Source organism: Lepidochelys kempii, chromosome 10, assembly GCF_965140285.1.
Source record: "Lepidochelys kempii isolate rLepKem1 chromosome 10, rLepKem1.hap1, whole genome shotgun sequence".
NCBI lineage: Eukaryota > Metazoa > Chordata > Testudines > Cheloniidae > Lepidochelys > Lepidochelys kempii.
The window spans coordinates 37,943,384-37,961,525 of record NC_136389.1 but is presented as its reverse complement, the minus strand read 5'-3'; the positions used below and the strand labels follow the sequence as shown (position 1 = coordinate 37,961,525).

General features: G+C 47.1%; 2 protein-coding genes and 1 non-coding gene across 7 annotated transcripts in view; 1 reads left to right on the top strand and 2 right to left on the bottom strand.

Moving 5' to 3' along the window:
• The window catches only part of LOC140918468 (uncharacterized), an 85,906-nt gene that overhangs the window by 60,429 nt on the left and 7,335 nt on the right, over positions 1 to 18,142 (top strand). Inside the window, exons 7-8 of the transcript XR_013636412.1 lie at positions 17,062 to 17,214; positions 17,597 to 17,729. The gene's annotated coding sequence lies outside the window, so the exon portion shown is untranslated. The remainder of the gene's footprint in view (positions 1 to 17,061; positions 17,215 to 17,596; positions 17,730 to 18,142) is intronic.
• LOC140918467 (uncharacterized) overlaps positions 1 to 18,142 on the bottom strand; it is a 33,147-nt gene that overhangs the window by 10,513 nt on the left and 4,492 nt on the right. For 4 of the 5 annotated variants that reach the window (XM_073362925.2, XM_073362927.2, XM_073362926.2 and 1 more), the window contains 7 exons: positions 15,623 to 16,760; positions 12,382 to 12,598; positions 9,939 to 10,096; positions 8,265 to 8,366; positions 6,850 to 7,047; positions 5,389 to 5,939; positions 3,761 to 4,040 (listed from right to left, as the gene is read on the bottom strand). In XM_073362925.2, coding sequence (XP_073219026.1) covers positions 3,761 to 4,040; positions 5,389 to 5,939; positions 6,850 to 7,047; positions 8,265 to 8,366; positions 9,939 to 10,096; positions 12,382 to 12,598; positions 15,623 to 16,502 — 2,386 coding nt within the window. In that variant the 5' untranslated portion in view covers positions 16,503 to 16,760. The remainder of the gene's footprint in view (positions 1 to 3,760; positions 4,041 to 5,388; positions 5,940 to 6,849; positions 7,048 to 8,264; positions 8,367 to 9,938; positions 10,097 to 12,381; positions 12,599 to 15,622; positions 16,761 to 18,142) is intronic. The other variant, XM_073362931.2, reaches the window with a different exon arrangement.
• Positions 17,059 to 17,222, bottom strand: LOC140895220 (U1 spliceosomal RNA). Its single transcript, XR_012154155.1, has one exon. It is a non-coding gene; the product is annotated as a U1 spliceosomal RNA (small nuclear RNA).

The following is an 18,142-nucleotide window of genomic DNA, read 5'->3' as shown; positions in this document are numbered from 1 at the left end:
CAAGTGATCTCTCTCCTGCCATCCATCTCCACCCTCTGACAAACAGAGGCTAGGGACATCATTCCTTACACATCCTGGCTAATAGCCATTAATGGACTTAACCTCCATGAATTTATCCAGTTCTCTTTTAAACCCTGTTATAGCCCTAGTCTTCACAACCTCCTCAGGCAAGGAGTTCCACAGGTTGACTGTGCGCTGAGTGAAGAAGAACTTCCTTTTATTTGTTTTAAACCTGCTACCCATTAATTTCATTTGGTGGCCCCTAGTTCTTATATTATGGGAACATGTAAATAACTTTTCCTTATTCACTTTCTCCACACCACTCAAGATTTTATATACCTCTATCATATCCCCCCTTAGTCTTCTCTTTTCCAAGCCGAAAAGTCCTAGTGTCTTTAATCTCTCCTCAGATGGGACCGTTCCAAACCCCTACTTATTTTAGTTGCTCTTTTCTGAACCTTTTCTAATGCCAGTATATCTTTTTTGAGATGAGGGCACCACATCTGTACGCAGTATTCAAGATGTGGCCGCACCATGGATTTATATAAGGGCAATAAGATATTCTCCATCTTATTCTCTATCCCTTTTTTAATGATTCCTAACATCCTGTTGGCTTTTTTGACCGACGCTGCACACTGAGTGGACGTCTTCAGAGAACTATCCACGATGACTCCAAGATCTTTCTCCTGATTAGTTGTAGCTAAATTAGCCGCCATCATATTGTATTTATAATTGGGATTATTTTTTCCAATTTGCATTACTTTACATTTATCCACATTAAATTTAATTTGCCATTTTATAGCCCAATCACTTATTTTTGTGAGATCTTTTTGAAGTTCTTTACAGTCTGCTTTGATCTTAACTATCTTGAGCAGTTTAGTATCATCTGAAAACTTTGCCACCTCACTGTTTACCCCTTTCTCCAGATCATTTTAGGTTGAATAGGATTGGTCCTAGGGCTGACCCTTGGAGAACACCACTAGTTACTGCTCCCCATTCTGAAAATTTACCATTTCTTCCTACCCTTTGTTCCCTGTCTTTTAACCAGTTCTCAATCCATGAAAGAATCTTCCCTCTTATCCCATGACAACTTAATTTATGTAAGAGCCTTTGGTGAGGGACCTTGTCAAAGGCTTTCTGGAAATCTAAGTACACTATGTCCACTGGATCCCCCTTGTCCCCATGTTTGTTGACCCCCTCAAAGAACTCTAATAGATTAGTAAGACATGATCTCCCTTTACAAAAAATCTCCCTTTTTGCGCAACAATTTATGTTCTTCTATGTGTCTGACAATTTTATTCTTTACCATTGTTTCAACTAATTTGCCCGGTACTGACGTTAGACTTACCGGTCTGTAATTGCCAGGATCACCTCTAGAGCCCTCCTTAAATATTGGCGTTACATTAGCTATCTTCCAGTCACTGGGTACAGTAGCTGATTTAAAGGACAGGTTACAAACCATAGTTAATAGTTCCGCAATTTCACCTTTGAGTTCTTTCAGAACTCTTGGGTGAATGCCATCTGGTCCCGGTGACATGTTACTGTTAAGTTTCTCAATTAATTCCAAAACCTCCTCCAGTGTCACTTCAATCTGTGACAATTTCTGAGATTTGTCACCTACAAAAGACGGCTCAGGTTTGGGAATCTCCTTAACATCCTCAGCCATGAAGACTGAAGCAAAGAATTCATTTAGTTTCTCTGCAATGACTTTATCATCTTTAAATGCTCCTTTTGTATCTCAATCGTCCAGGGGCCCCATTGGTTGTTTAGCAGGCTTTCTGCTTCTGATGTACTTAAAAAACATTTTATTACCTTTTGAGTTTTTGGCTAGCTGTTCTTCAAACTCCTTTTTCGCTTTTCTTATTACATTTTTAGATTTAATTTGGCAGTGTTTATGCTCCTTTCTATTAACCTCACTCAGATTTGACTTCCACTTTTTAAAAGATACCTTTTTGTCTCTCACTGCTTCTTTTACATGGTTGTTAAGCCATGGTGGCTCTTTTTTAGTTCTTTTACTGTGTTTTTTTAATTTGGGGTATACATTTAAGTTGAGCCTCTATTATGGTGTCTTTGAAAAGCGTCCATGCAGCTTGCAAGGATTTCACTCTAGTCGCTGTACCTTTTAATTTCTGTTTAACTAACCTCCTCATTTTTGCATAGTTCCCCTTTCTGAAATTAAATGCCACAGTGTTGGGCTGCTGAGGTGTTCTTCCCACCACAGGAATGTTAAATGTTATTATATTATGGTCACTATTTCCAAGCAGTCCTGTTATAGTTACCCCTTGGACCAGATCCTGTGCTCCACTCAGGACTAGATCGAGAGTTGCCTCTCCCCTTGTGGGTTCCTGTACCAGCTGCTCCAAGAAGCAGTCATTCAAAGTATCAAGAAATTTTGTCTCTGCATTTCATCCTGAGGTGACATGTATCCAGTCAATATGAGGATAATTGAAATCCCCCACTATTATTGAGTTTTTTATTTTGATTGCTTCTCTGATCTCCCTTAGCGTTTCATCGTCACTATCACTGTCCTGGTCAGGTGGTCGATAATAGATCCCTACTGTTATATTCTTATTAGAGCATGGAATTACCATCCATAGAGATTCTATGGAACATGTGGATTTATTTAAGATTTTTATTTGATTCTACATTTTCTTGTACACATAGTGCCACTCCCTCTCCCCCCCCAAGCATGACCTGTTCTGTCCTTCCGATATATTTTGTACCCCAGAATGATTGTGTCCCATTGATTGTCCTCACTCCACCAGGTTTCTGTGATGCCTATTATACCAATATCCTCCTTTAACACGAGGCACTCTAGTTCACCCATCTTATTATTTAGACTTCTAGCATTTGTGTACAAGCACTTTAAAAACTTGTCACTGTTTATTTGTCTGCCCTTTTCTGATGTATCAGATTCTTTATGTGAATGTTTCTCGTCTGATCTGGCCCATACTTTGTTCTCTTTCATCCTCTCCTCCTGACTAAAACCTAGCTTCCAGAGCAATCGGATTTCCCCATCTCTTAGTTTAAAACCTGCTCTGCAACCTTTTTAATGTTAAGTGCCAGCCGTCTGGATCCACTTTGGTGTAGGTGGAGCCCATCCTTCCTGTAGAGGCTCACCTATCCTAAAAGTTTCCCCAGTTCCTAATAAATCTAAACCCCTCCTCCCTACACCATCGTCTCATCCACGCAGTGAGACTCTGAAGCTCTGCCTGCCGACCTGGCCCTGCACGTGGAACTGGTAGCATTTCTGAGAATACCACCAGAGAGGTCCTGGATTTCAGTCTCTTTCCTAGCAGCCTAAATTTGGCCTCCAGGACGTCTCTCCTACCCTTGGTACCTACATGTACCATGACCACCGGCTTCTCCCCAGCTCTACACATAGGTCTATCTAGATGCCTCGAGAGATCCACAACCTTCACACCAGGCAGGCAAGTCACAATACGGTTCTCCCGATCATCACAAACTCAGCTATCTATGGCACCTTAGAGACTAACAAATTTATTTGAGCATAAGCTTTCATGAGCTACAGCTGAGATATAAACACTACTGACATGGGCAATATTGGAACTAGCACCCTGCAGATCCAAGGCTTCATAGCCCATTACCCATCCCCCCAACGCTGAAGCCACTCAGTCTCCAGCCATCTGCCTCCCAAAAAGTTGCCTTCTGGACTTCACCCACAGAAGAAAACCCAACTCTAGACTCAGTGTGGGAGTGAAGGAAGCACCTGTATGCAGTACTCTATTGTCAGCCTTACCAGGCCTGGGCGGTCCTGACGGTGCAATCACAAATAGGCCCGTGGTCCCGAATGTGCCCCGTAGTGGGATGCTGGCATATGCTTTGCCATCCTGCCCAGAGAAGAACACCAGGGTGTATCCTCCCAGGGTGGCTCCAGGTTTCCCCTTCAGCTCAATGAACTGGTAGGAGGCGGTGCTGTTGGTCATGCTCAGCTCGTTGATTAGAAAGGAGGGGGCGGTGGGAGATGGTGCTGAGGAGTTGGCGCAGGCATTCTCCCCGAATGGTGTTATTGTAGTCACCTTGCAGAGACAGAGACACCAGGCTATGAGGGAAGGAGGGATCCTTTCTATCCTCTTTTGTTTAGGTGGCGGCACCTCTCTTCACAGCATTGGATTTCTCCAGTCCCATACAACTGCAATCTGACTCCCCACCTGCAATGGGACCCTGCAGCACAGGTATGTCCTATGCTCAAGAAATGGATGGCTTTACTTTCAAGCTTGAAGGCAGCAGCTCCTCCCCACAATCTTCTTTCAGGTACCCCTATTTGAGATCTCTCACAACCACCACCAGATGCCCCATTGTCTCTCCCCCAGTTGCACTGCTGGGTCTGCACATGTCCTTTGGACAAGTGTCCTTCCACAGTATCATTTCCTTTCCCAACCATCAGAGGTCACTATTTCGCTCATATCTCCTCTCCATGCCACATAGTCCCCTCCCTTTGTACTAAGTCTGCTTGGAATAGGAGGCTTGAATGTCTCTCCACAAATCCCTCAATAACTACAGATGGCAGTGTCCAAGGACCTTGTGCTGTTGGCTAGCGCGATTCCTTCCAGCTGCTGTGAACATTCTACCTGCTTCAAGAACATGTTTGACTTTTAGGCCTGCCCAGTCCTCTGCTTGAAAGACCCTTGTAAACATCAGCAAGGGAAAAGAAAATCCTTACAAAGCTTTATCAAAGGAATCTGATAAAAACTTGGTGTGTGCTGCTTAAAGGGGTGTGTGCTGCTTAAAGGGGTCTCTGTCAGAAACTAGAAATTTTAAAATTAAGAGGGATTAAAAAGAAAGGCACCAAATTCAACCAATTCCAGTTGAGCATGTCCCTTTAAATGTTTCCTTCAATTGAAAGGAAGTTGGGTGCAATGGATGGTAAATTTTGTACTGCACTTTGGACAATATGCACCAGAGAGGCTGGAACATGAAAGGTGACCTGGTGTCCGATTTTCCAAGAGGAGAAGATGCCTTGTGCGTTTGGGACCCAGTTCAGAGGGGTAGTCCAGGATTTCTCAGGGTCAGAACTTTAGAACCCAAGTTTTCTTCTCATTTATGGTCAGCTGAGGAATCACTTTTACTCATTAAGATCCTCAGCACCATGGAGGCTGAGACTGTGCTTGTTTATTGGCAACATCTCAGTTTTTGGCAGTAATTTAGCTGCTTAGTCTGAAGCCCTTTGTTTGGATAAGGTGTAGTGTGGAGCCATCACATGGTTAGTAGAGGGAATAGGAGTGTGAGTGAGAGATAGTCTAACCCAGAGGGCACAAACAATAGACACAAGTGTCTATGAAGACCCAGCCATATGTCAGCTTGATAGGCTGATTAGAACACAGCTAAGACCCACCCAGTGGAGACCAAACAGCTCCTGTCCCCTACCTGGAAGCTGCTGTGGACTCTGGGGCTCTGGCTGTTACACCGGCTCAGAGACTCATCCTGACTGCTGTGGGAGTCATCTTCATACAGGATATTCTGCCCTGGGGTCAGTACTTTGAGCAGCTTATCTGCCCTGTCAGACGCCCGGGACTTATAGACCACTGCATCCACCAGACCTGCCTCAGTCACAGCCATGCCCACGCTGTAGATGAACGTGGTACTGTGGTAGAGGGCCACAGCATCCCCCCCATTCTGGATGGTGTTCGGAGGCAGAACAATCACTGGACTTGGGGTCACCAATGCACTCCCCACCAGGAAGTAGCCCTGCTCATTAGTACAGTAGCCCGTCAGGTTCACCACCCTGTAGGCCTGGTTGTTTTTGCCGTTATAAAGGACCAGCCAATAACCACGGAGGTCAAAATGTGTCTGCCCAGTGTAGAGCAGCTCGATGTACTCCATATCCTCCTGGCCTCCCGGATTGTCTGGATTCACCTCATTGATGAGCAGCTCGGCTGCGTGGGAAGGTGGCTCACTGGTCCCCTCTGATGAGGCACCTTTAAGAGTGAAAAAATACCATCACCCTAGACTTGGCTTGCATTTTGCTTCCTGCAGCTAGATAGGGTACAGCACTGTATGGACAATCCCATTAGACACCACCAGGTACCTGTTCATGCTGCACCTGGGCTGGGCAAGGGTAGGTAGTGCCTCTAATTTGCTTTGAAGACACAGAGACAAATTAAGAGGGGAGTCTGTGGACAGAGAGAATCTAGGCTGATATGATGACAGTGCTATGTAAGAGCTAGGTGTCATCATCACCAGCACATCTCTTCTCTCTGACTCTTATGTGTTTCTGTTGAGGTAGCCCTCTGGAACCCTCCCAGGGCTCAGGGCCCCACTGCATTAGGCACCGTACAAACAAGGAACAGAAGACAGTCCCTGCATTACTGCAGCCTAGATTCCCCTACTCATCCACCCATGAGGCATACTACCCCTTGTACAAGATGTTAGCCCACCAACTCCAAGTTAGGGTAACTCAAGCACCAAGGCACTACAGGAGTATCGCTAAATCCTTCCTCTGGCTCCTTGTGGTACACCAACAGCAATTCCCTCACTTGTTAGTAAGTGGGTGTGAATACATTCAAGGCACACATGGCCCCTGGGTTTGGCCTATAAAGAATGAAGTGCCACGTAGTCTCCTCTATGAAATGCTCCAGCACACCCCAAAGAGACATCAGCATTCCCTGCCCACCCTTAGCCTCATCAACCAACAGCACTAGGGCATGTCAGTTTAGCCAAGGCAACAAGATATAATGGGGGTAGTAACTGGATGGAGAGGGGCAGAATTAGGGCAATGTCACACACTTCGCACTCAACTAGCATGGAAAGGAATCCCTCTGAAGGAGCTAGAGATGCATGTCCGACTTCAGATGTCCGCTTTTCCCTGATCAGAATGACAACAGGTACCTGGAGGAGATGCCGTGACATTAGCATGTTTGACACAGGCCTTTTCCACTGTGGCATTCCAGCTGCTGAAACTTGCTGCCCTGGGGCTCTCCAGGAAGCTGGTGAAGGCTTGTACCAGGCTGCTCAGCTGCTCAGCTGATTTGGCAATCAGGAGCATGGTGAATACAAGCTCTGTGCCCCGGCATGTTGTTACAGGATCTGAAGAGGAAAGCAGAGAGGTGCATTGGCTTCACGACAGCCACCCCTTCTCTAGAAGCGACCCACAGCTTGTCAGTACATCTTCTACCACCCCACCTCCCACTCCCATCCAGGGCAGTGGTAGAATTTAGCCACAGAATTTGAAGTGATGCAAGCATCCAATGGGCTTCACAGCCCTTCCACCAGCCTGGAGGTGTATTCTATGATTGAACCCACATGGAACACCCAGACATAGTCTGCACCCTTTTGTCACCACCCCCTTCTTTGTATTTCAGTCTCTGACAGCTGCCCAACAGCAGCCAGGTTTGGACCCTCAGCAGGGTCTAACCATGGCAAGCTGAATGCAACTTCTCCTTGTCTATGCTGATGGTGGAGTTGTGGTCAGCATCATAGCTCAGTGGTTTAAGCATTGGCCTGCTAAATCCAGGGATTGTGAGTTCAATCCCTGAGGGCGCCATTTAGGGATCGGGGGCAAAAATTGGGCATTTGGTCCTGCTTAGAGCAGGGGGTTGGACTAGATGACCTCCTGAGGTCCCTTCCAACCCTGATGTTCTATGAATCATGAAATCATATCAGCTGGCTCAGCTCTCCATGGTTCTGTTCTACTGCAACAACAGGCTGGTCTGAATGTTCACTACAAAGAGGTAAGCTCAGTGGGACCTCTGCTGCCACACAGTTTAACTTGGGCAGAGCCATAACATGGTCCCCAGTGCACATCAAAGAGGAAGCCTTAGAAAGAAAGCCTAGTCTCTAGTGATTACAGTCCTGTATTACAGGACTGAGTTCATCTCCCTACTGTAGCGTCTGTATACTGGGTGGTTAAGGGGGCCAATGCATTGGGACGTTCTCTCTCTAGTGAACTGGATGCAAATCTAACTGGGGACCTGGGTTTAGCCAGGTTACATTAGAAAGGCCCACCACACAAGTCTGAATGACAGTAAAGGCTCAGGGATGGAATAGCAGAGGCAGCTGCAGGTCAGGACTAAAATGCATTAGCAGAGCTATGTATGGGACTACTGCTCAGCACCTGTCTGTCTGTACCATACGTGGCCCTAGCCAGCACCAGTCGTTGCCACAAGCAGCAAGTTCACCCATGCTCAAAAATAAAATAGTTAGGCTTCATCATAGAAGGTGGAAATCCATTAATAAAGCCAGGTGTAGCACATTGGCAGAGAGTGAGCCCTAGCCAATGTGGATCTGAGACACCTCTCTCTCACCTTTAAAGTATGCAACAGACATTCCACAATTGCACAGCTTGTCAAGGGCCTGGGCTAGAGCCGTCTGTATCTCATATGACCCTAGGAGCCACAGCTGGCAATCTGTGAAACAAAGAGATTGGGAGTGACTTGAAGAGGTCAACAAGAGCCACAAGTTCAAGGTTATCACCGTCCGGTGCATCCCTGCTGTTGGTGCATCTGTAGCAGCTGCAGCCCTACTCTTGGTTAGAGCCCGAGAGGACCAGATAGGGCTCTGATTTGCATAGATTCCAGGGACATAGGGACTCAGGAAGTTCAGCCTGGAATTTGTTTGCTAGTAGGAAAGGGAGTGAGAAACCCCCTTGAAAGATGGGGGCATAAAGAACTAGATGCCACCACCAGCCATCCTCCAGGGTTAAACACACACTGCGTGAACTGCTGAACCCAAAGTCAGTGTGGTTTCCCTGGTTCCAAACACAGCTGTTTTCCCGCAAATCGCTGGACTTGAGTGACAGGCCTGGTGTCATCTTTCTTCTCACATCTGCGCCTGGTGTATTCTCATGTGTTTCAGGAAGGTTGGCTGATCTAGGGAACTCATTAGGAAACCTTGATTCTAGTCCCAGCCTTGCACTTGACTCCCTGCATAACCTTAAGCAAGTCACTTCCCCACCCCATACCTTTCTTGTTAGTGGCTTCTTCCTTGTGAGCTTAGTGGCAAGTGTCCCTGCCTGTCATGAGGGGGATCAGGTGGGGGCTGCATTTCAAAAGTTATGGAGAAAGGATGGGGTGAAGTTCTCTGGCTGGTGCTGTTCAGGAGGTAAGTCTAGACAAGGATCACAATGGTCCTTTCTGGCTTTAAAAATCTATGACTCTCTGGGCCTCAATTTCTCCAACTGTAAAGCGTGGATGATGATGCCTCCTCCCAGCCCCCAAACTTTACCTTTGTAAAGAGTTTTGCAAGGTACCCACAGAAAGCTCTATAAGTGCTTAAATGTTATTAACTCTGCAGAGTCACTTCAACTATAAGAGCTGAAGACTTAAGCCTCAGGCCTCCTTAATGGTGTTATCAGCTTCAGTTCTCCAGGTGGAATCTTCATTCCTGGGAAGAACACAGCAGGTTCTTTTGACTTGCAAGCAGGGCAGTTGGGCTCTGGAAGTCATTGGGCATGAAAACCACCCTTATGTAAAGTGGGTTTATGCACCAGTGATGCCCAGAGGGTTTCAGTGGGATTTCAGTGGCTCACAGGCTTAGAGCCAGCTCTCTACACAGGGGTGAGTACCACCTTTGAGAATAAACATAGGACCCCACAATTTTCCTTTTAAGGCCCCCATTTTCTTTGGGGGGCGGGGAGCACTTCTCCCCTCCTGCTCCTGTCTGTACCCTAAGCTGGAACAATGGAGAAACAGAGCTAAACGGAGAGCTCGGTGATCATGACGCTGCACTGTAAAAGATTGGAGGCCACTTTTCCTTTAGGATGAATGCCTTGTGCTAATCCTCCTGCTGCTGACAGTTTTACAGATGCTCTGGTAACATCTGAGCCCCTCCCAGGATGGACAGTAGAATCTGAAGTTCTAAGTAGGCTCCTTGAAGCTTATAAGGGAGAATGTCCACCTGTTTGTCCCTTCAGGGCAGTTTGTTAGATTCTCCCTGGGGGGTCTCAGATCCAGGGAACAGAGATGGTATCTAGGACCCACCTGCTATATGGAGGCAGAGGGAGATGGACTGGCTGAAGCGGCTGCTGGGGCAGTCATTGAACTGTCCGGGCGTGGGGCTGCTGAGGGCGTAGATGGAGGGGTCCCGGGTCACGGAGCAGCAGCTGCACCGACTCATGGATATGTTACCTGGCTGGTGGCTGAAAGAGGCAGACACACAAATTAGAAGAAAATATGATCTGCAACCCAGACTGTTGGTGCTCCTGACTAAATAGCAGGGTGCCTGCACCAGGAGCGGATGCTGATGCCATATACATCTGCTTTCCCCACCCAAAATAAAGAATCAGATGGAGAGACTTCCCTTCCTCTATCACCCCTAGCCTTCTGGAAAGAAACTCAAGAGCTCTTCAGAACCTCTCGAGACAGCAGAGTGTAGTGTCTTCAACACACCCCTTCTCTTCCAGCATGCCACTGTCTACCCATTTCCTCCATTCCATTCTCCCATCTCCAAAGGTGATGCAGCTCTACGCAGAGTCCACCAGGGAAAGGGTTTCAGTGGATGTACAGCCTGGCCAGAGTAGGGTGATTACCCATCCCTTATTTTGAAAAGTATTGAAATATATTAAAACTGACAATAAGGACATTTGAAACATTCCATTGAAGCTGAGGATAACTGCATTGTATACCTGAGGGCACTCAAAATGAACACTGGGGAGAAAAATCCATGATATGTAAAGGGAAATGGTGTTTCCCTAAAATGTCCCTTAAACAAAGCATTGTCCCTTGTTTTTCACGCGTTTTCCCTTATTTCCAGCCAACAAAGGTGGCCACCTGAGGCCAGAATGAGCTGGCCTAATAAGGTAGATGCTTGCACTGGATCTCTGAGTTTCAAGCTCAGGATGCGGTTGCTGGACAGGGTGGGAGACAATGGAACAAAAGCAGCTAAAAATTAAGACGTGGACCAGAGCCCCCAGATCAGATCCCAGGGACTAAGGATGGAGCCCAGAGTGTAAACAGCTGCACAGAGTATAGCTGCTTTGCTCCTGGAGAGTAGGGCACCTTTCTGGCTGGAGGCAGACTGTTCTGTGTGGAGGGCAGAGGACTGTGGGAGGGAGGAAAGTGTCTGGAATGCCCAATTTCCCAATCAAGGGATTAAATCACAACTAGCTCTGAAGCAGTTGACTCAACAAGAGTTCCAGCTGTTTTCCTCTGAATCCTCCTCCTTGCTGATAAAGAAACAGCTCTTCTCCAGCTTGGAGCTAGGGCACTTGGCTTCATTTTAAACAATTAGATGCTCCCTTTCGATCCCAGTTCCTCTGTCAATACCACGGACAAGAGGCTTTTCCATGGTCTTCTACCTACTTGTCCACCCAACCCCGCCCATTCCATTCCCTCACCCTGCTTACGCCCCACCTCACCCATTCCACCATTCGCTGCCCTAACCTTTCCAGAGACCAAGATGTGCCCATCAGTCACTTGTTACCCACGTTGATGCTTACTGACCGAGATGCACACATTTAGTCGGTGGTATTCCTCTAGAGAGTCTCTTTCTGAATGAGAGAAGTGGATTGTGGGAAATGGGGTGGATGATGGATCCAATCATACCAGTCATAAGATTGGCAGAAGGAGCCAATGATTTTTTTGGGGGTTTAGATGGGCCAGTGTGTTCCAGTCTAGACGTTAGATCAAGGAGGGGAGACTGGCAAGTCAAGCAGCTGGATAAAGGCTGGTGTGTGATGAGGGCACCATCAGGCTGAACGAAAAAGGGGCATACATTCAGGAGAGGCCTCCCACCTTGTTACACGTGGGTCATGGCTTGACCAGAGAAAGCTCATGCCATACAGTAAACCAATTGCTACCAGGGACTCCCCTACATACCTCTCATGGGTGACTGTCTCAGGGTGCGCACAGGTTCCCTGCCTCGTGTCCCTGTGCTCTTGTGCTTAGGCTGGTCAAAGAAGGGGTCCCAATGCCTCTTTCAGTTGTTTCACCCATGTCTTTTTATTTACAGTGCTTAGTGCAGCCCCAATTCCCCCAACACCGATCCCCACGCTGACCCTTCTCTGGGTCTTCTGGCCCCTGAGGCTTCCTGCAGTCGGTAGAGACAGAACTACAATCCCCTGCCTTCTCCCCCTCACTGCCCCCCCCCCCCCCCCCGAGCCTTTCCCTGGGCTTATATCTCCTCCCAGGCAACAGCCCAGCTGGCTCCACTTGGCTCAGCTGATTCCCTTGAGCATGCCCTTGTTAGGATCTGCAGCTGAGCTCCTTGCTGAGTGTCTGGGCCCCTGCACCCGGCTGCTCTGCTGGGAAGCAGGGGAGGAGCCACCCCTTCAGCAGGGCATCCAAGGGGTTTATTCCCCTACCCTGCCAGTGACCAAAACTTTCTCAAGGGTCTGCTCATTGCTTTGGAAGAGCAAAAAAACAGTCCATTAAGCAAAAGTCCTTTCAGACCCCAGCAACCCATCCCTACTGGCTGCCTTCTCACCTGTTAGTCTCATAGGCATGTCTCCCAGGGGTCAGGATCTCCAGGAGCTCTGGGTCTGCACTCCCATTGCTCGTGTACACTAAAGCATCCAATAGGTTGGCAGCACATGCTGCTTTCCCCAGTGTGAAACTGCTGCTGTTTCCAATGTACAGGGCGATGGCTTGGAGACCAGTGCTGAGGAGAGGGCTGCTGGAGTTTGGTGGGAATGGCAGGTCAACTGCACCGCAGGGAGGAATGAGAAAGATTGGAATAGATGCAGTGAATTAAAAACATACAAACTGGCAACAACTCAGCAGGGAACTAACAGAGCTCAGGGTCAGCAAAGCAGCAGATCACGTTATGTAGCACAGGGAGAGTTCATTTCCATTTTGAGCTCCCACTCTGACCCCACCTTTCCCTGTCATTTACACTTGCAACTTTTACAAAGAGCTTTCTTTTGGGCTGCAATATTCCATCCATCACTGTGCCCAGAGGTGGATTTTGTGGGGGAGTTTTAGCAGAGCTGGTTCTGCTGTATGAGTTCTACTTGCATAAGGAGACAAAACTCTGCCCCTGCATTCTGATCAGATAGCTGACATGCACAAAATTGTAAACAAGAAGTTCTGACGTGCTTTTATTCAAACTTGGCTTAATGATCAATGAGATCTGCAAAACAAGCTAAGCCTGAAAGTTGAATATACTGTAACTCACTATATACAAAGCTGTTTAAAAAAAATCCATTTTGTATTCTATTATCATATTTAAGTATAAATGTGTGATATAAAGTGACGATACGTTAGAGGCATAAATACAAGGGCACAGAACTAAGGTTGAAAATCCAACCTTAATTTTGATGCATTTCCTTATTTTCCCCATTGTGGCACTGACACAATTTTATTTCATTTGTTAGCTGATTGAAATTGCAGGAGGTAGAATTTTAAAAATATTTCTATAGCACTTTCAACCCAAGAATCTCAAAGTGTAAAACATTAAGGAATAAAACCTCAGTACTCCTAAGAGGCAGGGAAGTCCTGTCCCTGATTTACAGATGGTGAACAGGCATAGGGGATTGAAGTTATTGACTATAGAGTCACGGCAGGACAGTGGCTGCGACCCAATTCCTGTGCTTTGGCTGCTAACTTGGGCATCCTAATAAATTGCCCTGATGGAATTTGGCCTGGACACTATTCTATTTGTTGCTCAGCACCTTGGAAGCACTGCGGCCTAGATTTCTACAGTTGCCACTGGCCAAGATTTCAAAAGAGACTAAAGATTTTGGGTGTCTCAATTTTGGGGGGCCTCCCATGATTTTCAGAAAGTCCTAAGTACCCACTCTCTGAAAATCAGGTCCTTTGAAGGTGCCTCATTTTGGGGGCCCCCAAGAATGTAGGTACCCCCAAATCACTACTCTTTTGAAAATCTTAGCCCCCCTCTCAAAAAATACAAACTAAAAAACCCCCATAAGGAGTATGGACCAGAAGCATTCAACATCTCACCTGAAACATGGCATCTCCACAGGCAGCACAGCATCTCCTACTGCTATCCTGGGGAACTAGTTTCATACTGACTTGAGAGCCTCTTGCTGAATTAGCAGCATTAAACATATTCCATGGGTATCTCCCACCCCATCAGGCTATCCCTGCTTAGCTTGAGACAGGAGACGATCACAGCCAGAGGTAGTATAGCTTGCCAGTGAGTCTGAATCCCCTTTGCTTTTTCATAGATCTCAAACCCCATTTAAGTACAGAAGGTTCTGGTGTAAATGTAAAACACTATTTTTCTGAAGGAAAACAGGGACACCATGAATGGACTGCTGACAGTTTGAATTTCAGCAAGAGAAGTAGAGATTGTTTGGTGTGACTAGTGTTTTAAAGAGAGATGGTCGACTTAAAAAAACCCAAAACCTTTGGTCAGAAAATGTTTTACTTGCTGTTGCTACAAGTAGGACACAGTTACTGTGGAAAAAGAGATTTCCCTTAATCTTTTTCAGTCAACTTTGTGCATTTAGCAGCACTTTTAGTCTCCTCTTTAGTCAGTTTCCACATTTGTATGAGTCTCTCTCTCAGTTGTACAGGAGAGAAACAAAATCTAAGTTCATATATGGCTTTCACTACTGCGGTATCTAGCGTTTCACATCCTTTAAGGTGCTTATCCTCCCACCACATCCTCCCTGTGAGGTAGGTCAGCACTAGTACCCTCTCTGTACACAGTGTCTCAGCTGTAAGTGGCTTGTCCAGGGTCACACAGGAAGTCTGTGGCAGAGCAGGGAATGGAGTTCCAGGCCAGCAGCCTAACCACTAAACCATCCTTATTCCCAACACACACACACACACAGAGACATACACAGAGACACCCACAGAAACACCAGACATGACTACAAAACCACAGTACTTGGAAGGATGATTCAGGCGAAGGACCTGAAACTACTTTTAGCTCATTTGTTTTAGATTGATTAGGTTTCAAGTTGGTGTCTCTCTAAGTGATCAATCTGGTTTTTAAAAAGTAGCCAGAGTTCTGGGTATCTAATGTAACTGAACTGCTTGAAATGTATATTGCAGTTTAAAAAAGTATAAATAAGGGTCTCGTATTTGTAAGAGATGACTAACCAATCCTGACACACAGAGTTACACAAGATGTGCTGCAGAGTCAGTGTCTCCACCAGCCAAATTCCTCTGTTCAGATGGCCAAGTTTAATTAGATATTTGTTCCCCATCCATTTCCCCATAGGAAATGTCAGAAGCTAGGAGAAGTTCAGATCCCAGCACAGCCAGTCAGCATGAGCCTAGTCTGGTAACTTCACAGCTGGCTCATAAAGAGAAAAAAACGACACTGATATTATGGAGATTGGGGTTTTTTTTATGGAGGTGGGGAAAGTACTACTTAGCCCTTACACAATGGTTGCCATTAGAGGATCTCTCAAGAAGAGGGTGTCAGCCCTGTATTATAGATGGGGAAACTGAGGTACAGAGTGGTGAAGTGACTTACCCAAGGTCACCAGCTACAGAGCTGGGAGCAGAGCCTAGTTCACCCACCAGCACTGCTTCTCCAGAGAAAGCAAACAACACCTCCTTCCACAGTCCCCAAAATGGGATCAAACCCCTATCATGAGCTCCTTCCAAGTCTTTCACGTTTGGGGCCCCCCTCCAAGGGGGAGGGAGTGAGGAAGGTGAGTGATGACAGAAGGACAGTAAGACTCTGCTGTCCTTGCACCCATAACCCCCACTCTCAGATGTTCACAGTAGTCTGAAGAGTGGGATCCTACCTGGGGTTCTGGCTTGCGCAGGACCAATGAGAAATAGCCCCTCAGGAGAGGTTTTTCCATAAATGTCCATGAAGAAATAAACCTCTTTGGTCCGTCCTTCAATCAGCACCAGAACCAAGTCCCTCAGGGCAGTGGAAGGAGGTCCCTGAAGCTCAATGAATTCTGACTCCCCAGGAGAGGTCACAGCATGGACCTCGCTGATCAGCACGGCAGAAGCATTCAGCTGGGAAGAGGGGATGCAGTGGTTATCCTTGCCTGGGGTGGGCATGGCCACTTGAAAGATCCACTGAGAACCCTCCCCATGGCACCTTTCTATTGACTCGTCTGTGGTCCTGAAGGAGGGATCTTCCAGGAAAGCATCCCTGTCAGGGGTCAGCACATTGAGCAACATGTCCGCTCTGTCATTCTTTCTAGACTTATGGACCAAGGCATCCACCAGCCCGTCGCTGGTGACCCTCATGCCCTCCTGGTAGTTCCCCTTCCCATAATACAGGGCAATGGCATCAGGCCCGTTCTGGATAGTGTTCTTAGGCAAGATAACGGAGGGCTGGGGCTTCACCGTGGAAGACCCAACAAGAAAGAACCCTTGATTATCGGTGACTTTGCCCTGAAGGTTCAGGACTTTGTAGGCCTGGTTGCCATTACCATTGTAAAAGACCAGGTAGTAGTCATCCAAGGGGGCCTTTCGGCCGCTGGTGTGATAGAGCTCCACAAACTCAGAGGTATCTTCCCCCGGGTTGTCCGCATTGATTTCATTTATCAGGAGTGAGTGCTCTGTCTTCTGGTTCTTGATGAGATTTTGAGCAGATGCCTCACGAAGCAATATGCACATAAGCACCATGGTAGCCACCAGCTGTCCGGCTCCTGTGGCATAGGCCATTAGCTCTCCCAAGTCCTAAAATGCTGGGCTTTCTATTCCGGTTCAACTGGGCGCACACAGTACCAGGGATGGATGGAATTCTGTTCAGCAACACCGTCTGCTTGCCATGATTGGATGGTGATAAAAGACTTCAAATCAAGGCACACACAGGAGACCCTCAGGTCTTCTGGTACCCCAAGTGTGCAGAATAAAGGGGAAATGCCACACAAATCTGCTGGAAAGGGGATCAGTAGGATGAGGGACTTCCCAACTCTGCCCCTTGAAAAGAGAGAAAAATACATAGTAAGGAAGGCGCTTGAAAAAATCCCTATGGAACTTGATGGCATTAAAGAGCTCTTTGTATCCAAAGGCATCTGCTACAAAGCTTCTCCACTGAACACCACAACAACCCACCCTTCCCTGTAGCTCTCTTAGAGAATGCAAGAATAAGACACTGGCAAGGGACAGTGCAGGGAAGCCCCTTGACCAGCTTTGTGTCCAGACAGGCAGACAGCTCCACTCCAACCCCCTAGTTACCCATCAGCCTGATGAGTTTTTTTTTTTTTCCTTTTTTTTCCAGGGGACAGCGCGAACGCAGTCCCCCACTACCACAAATTATGCAGTCGAGTTTCCCGCATTTGGGGAAATCGCAGGGGTCAGCACACCCGCAGTGCAATGGATGAGCCTCACCCTGGGAAAACCACCTTCGTGATCATGGTATCTCCCCTGCCAGGTAAGTAAGCCCCCGTATTAGTTTCAGAGTAGCAGCCGTGTTAGTCTGTATTCACAAAAAGAAAAGGAGGACTTGTGGCACCTTAGAGACTAACCAATTTATCTGAGCATAAGTTTTCGTGAGCTACAGCTCACTTCATCAGATGCAGTATTAGTGTCTTCCTCAAAGCGCCTGTGATGGGGTATACCAGACCCTCTGAGGCCCCCTGCTGGAGACCTCATAGCCCTGTCACACCCTGCCCCAAAAAAGAGCAGTGGAGAGGGTCCTCCAAGCTGCCTAGAGTGGCTATGTCCCAGCAGCAAAGTATAAGAAGTGCTGCAGGGCCAGGGGGAGTTTGTGTGTTTTTTGTTGTTGTTTTTGTTTTTTTCTTCTTCTTCCCTAGAGCTGTAGGAGCATGGGTGGTGTGTGACTGGCTGATGGAGCTACAGAACCCTGGACAGGGCAGTGCTGCCAGAAGCTGGGGAGAATGAGAAGGAGCCCTGAGCTGGTTGACTCCATTAGGACAAGACCCTAAGGTAGGGTGAAGACATGCAGAGCCACAGGGAAGTGGCCCAGAGAATTAAAGGAGCTGTGTGACATAGTTAAAGGGACACAGCAGATGGCTCTGATCTACAGAATCCCTGGGCTGGGGATACGGCTCTCATTAGATATCAGTGAGCTAATCATCCCAGCCAGGGCTTTGTCAAGCCTGACCTTAAAAACTTCTAAGGAAGAAGATTCCACCACCTCCCTAGGTAACGCATTAAGTTTTTCCTAATATCCAACCTAAACCTCCCCCACTGCAACTTGAGACCATTACTCCTTGTTCTGTCATCTGCTACCATGGAGAGCAGTCTAGATCCATCCTCTTTGGAACCCCCGTTCAGGTAGTTGAAAGCAGCTATCAAATCCCCCCTCATTCTTCTCTTCTGTAGACTAAACAATCCCA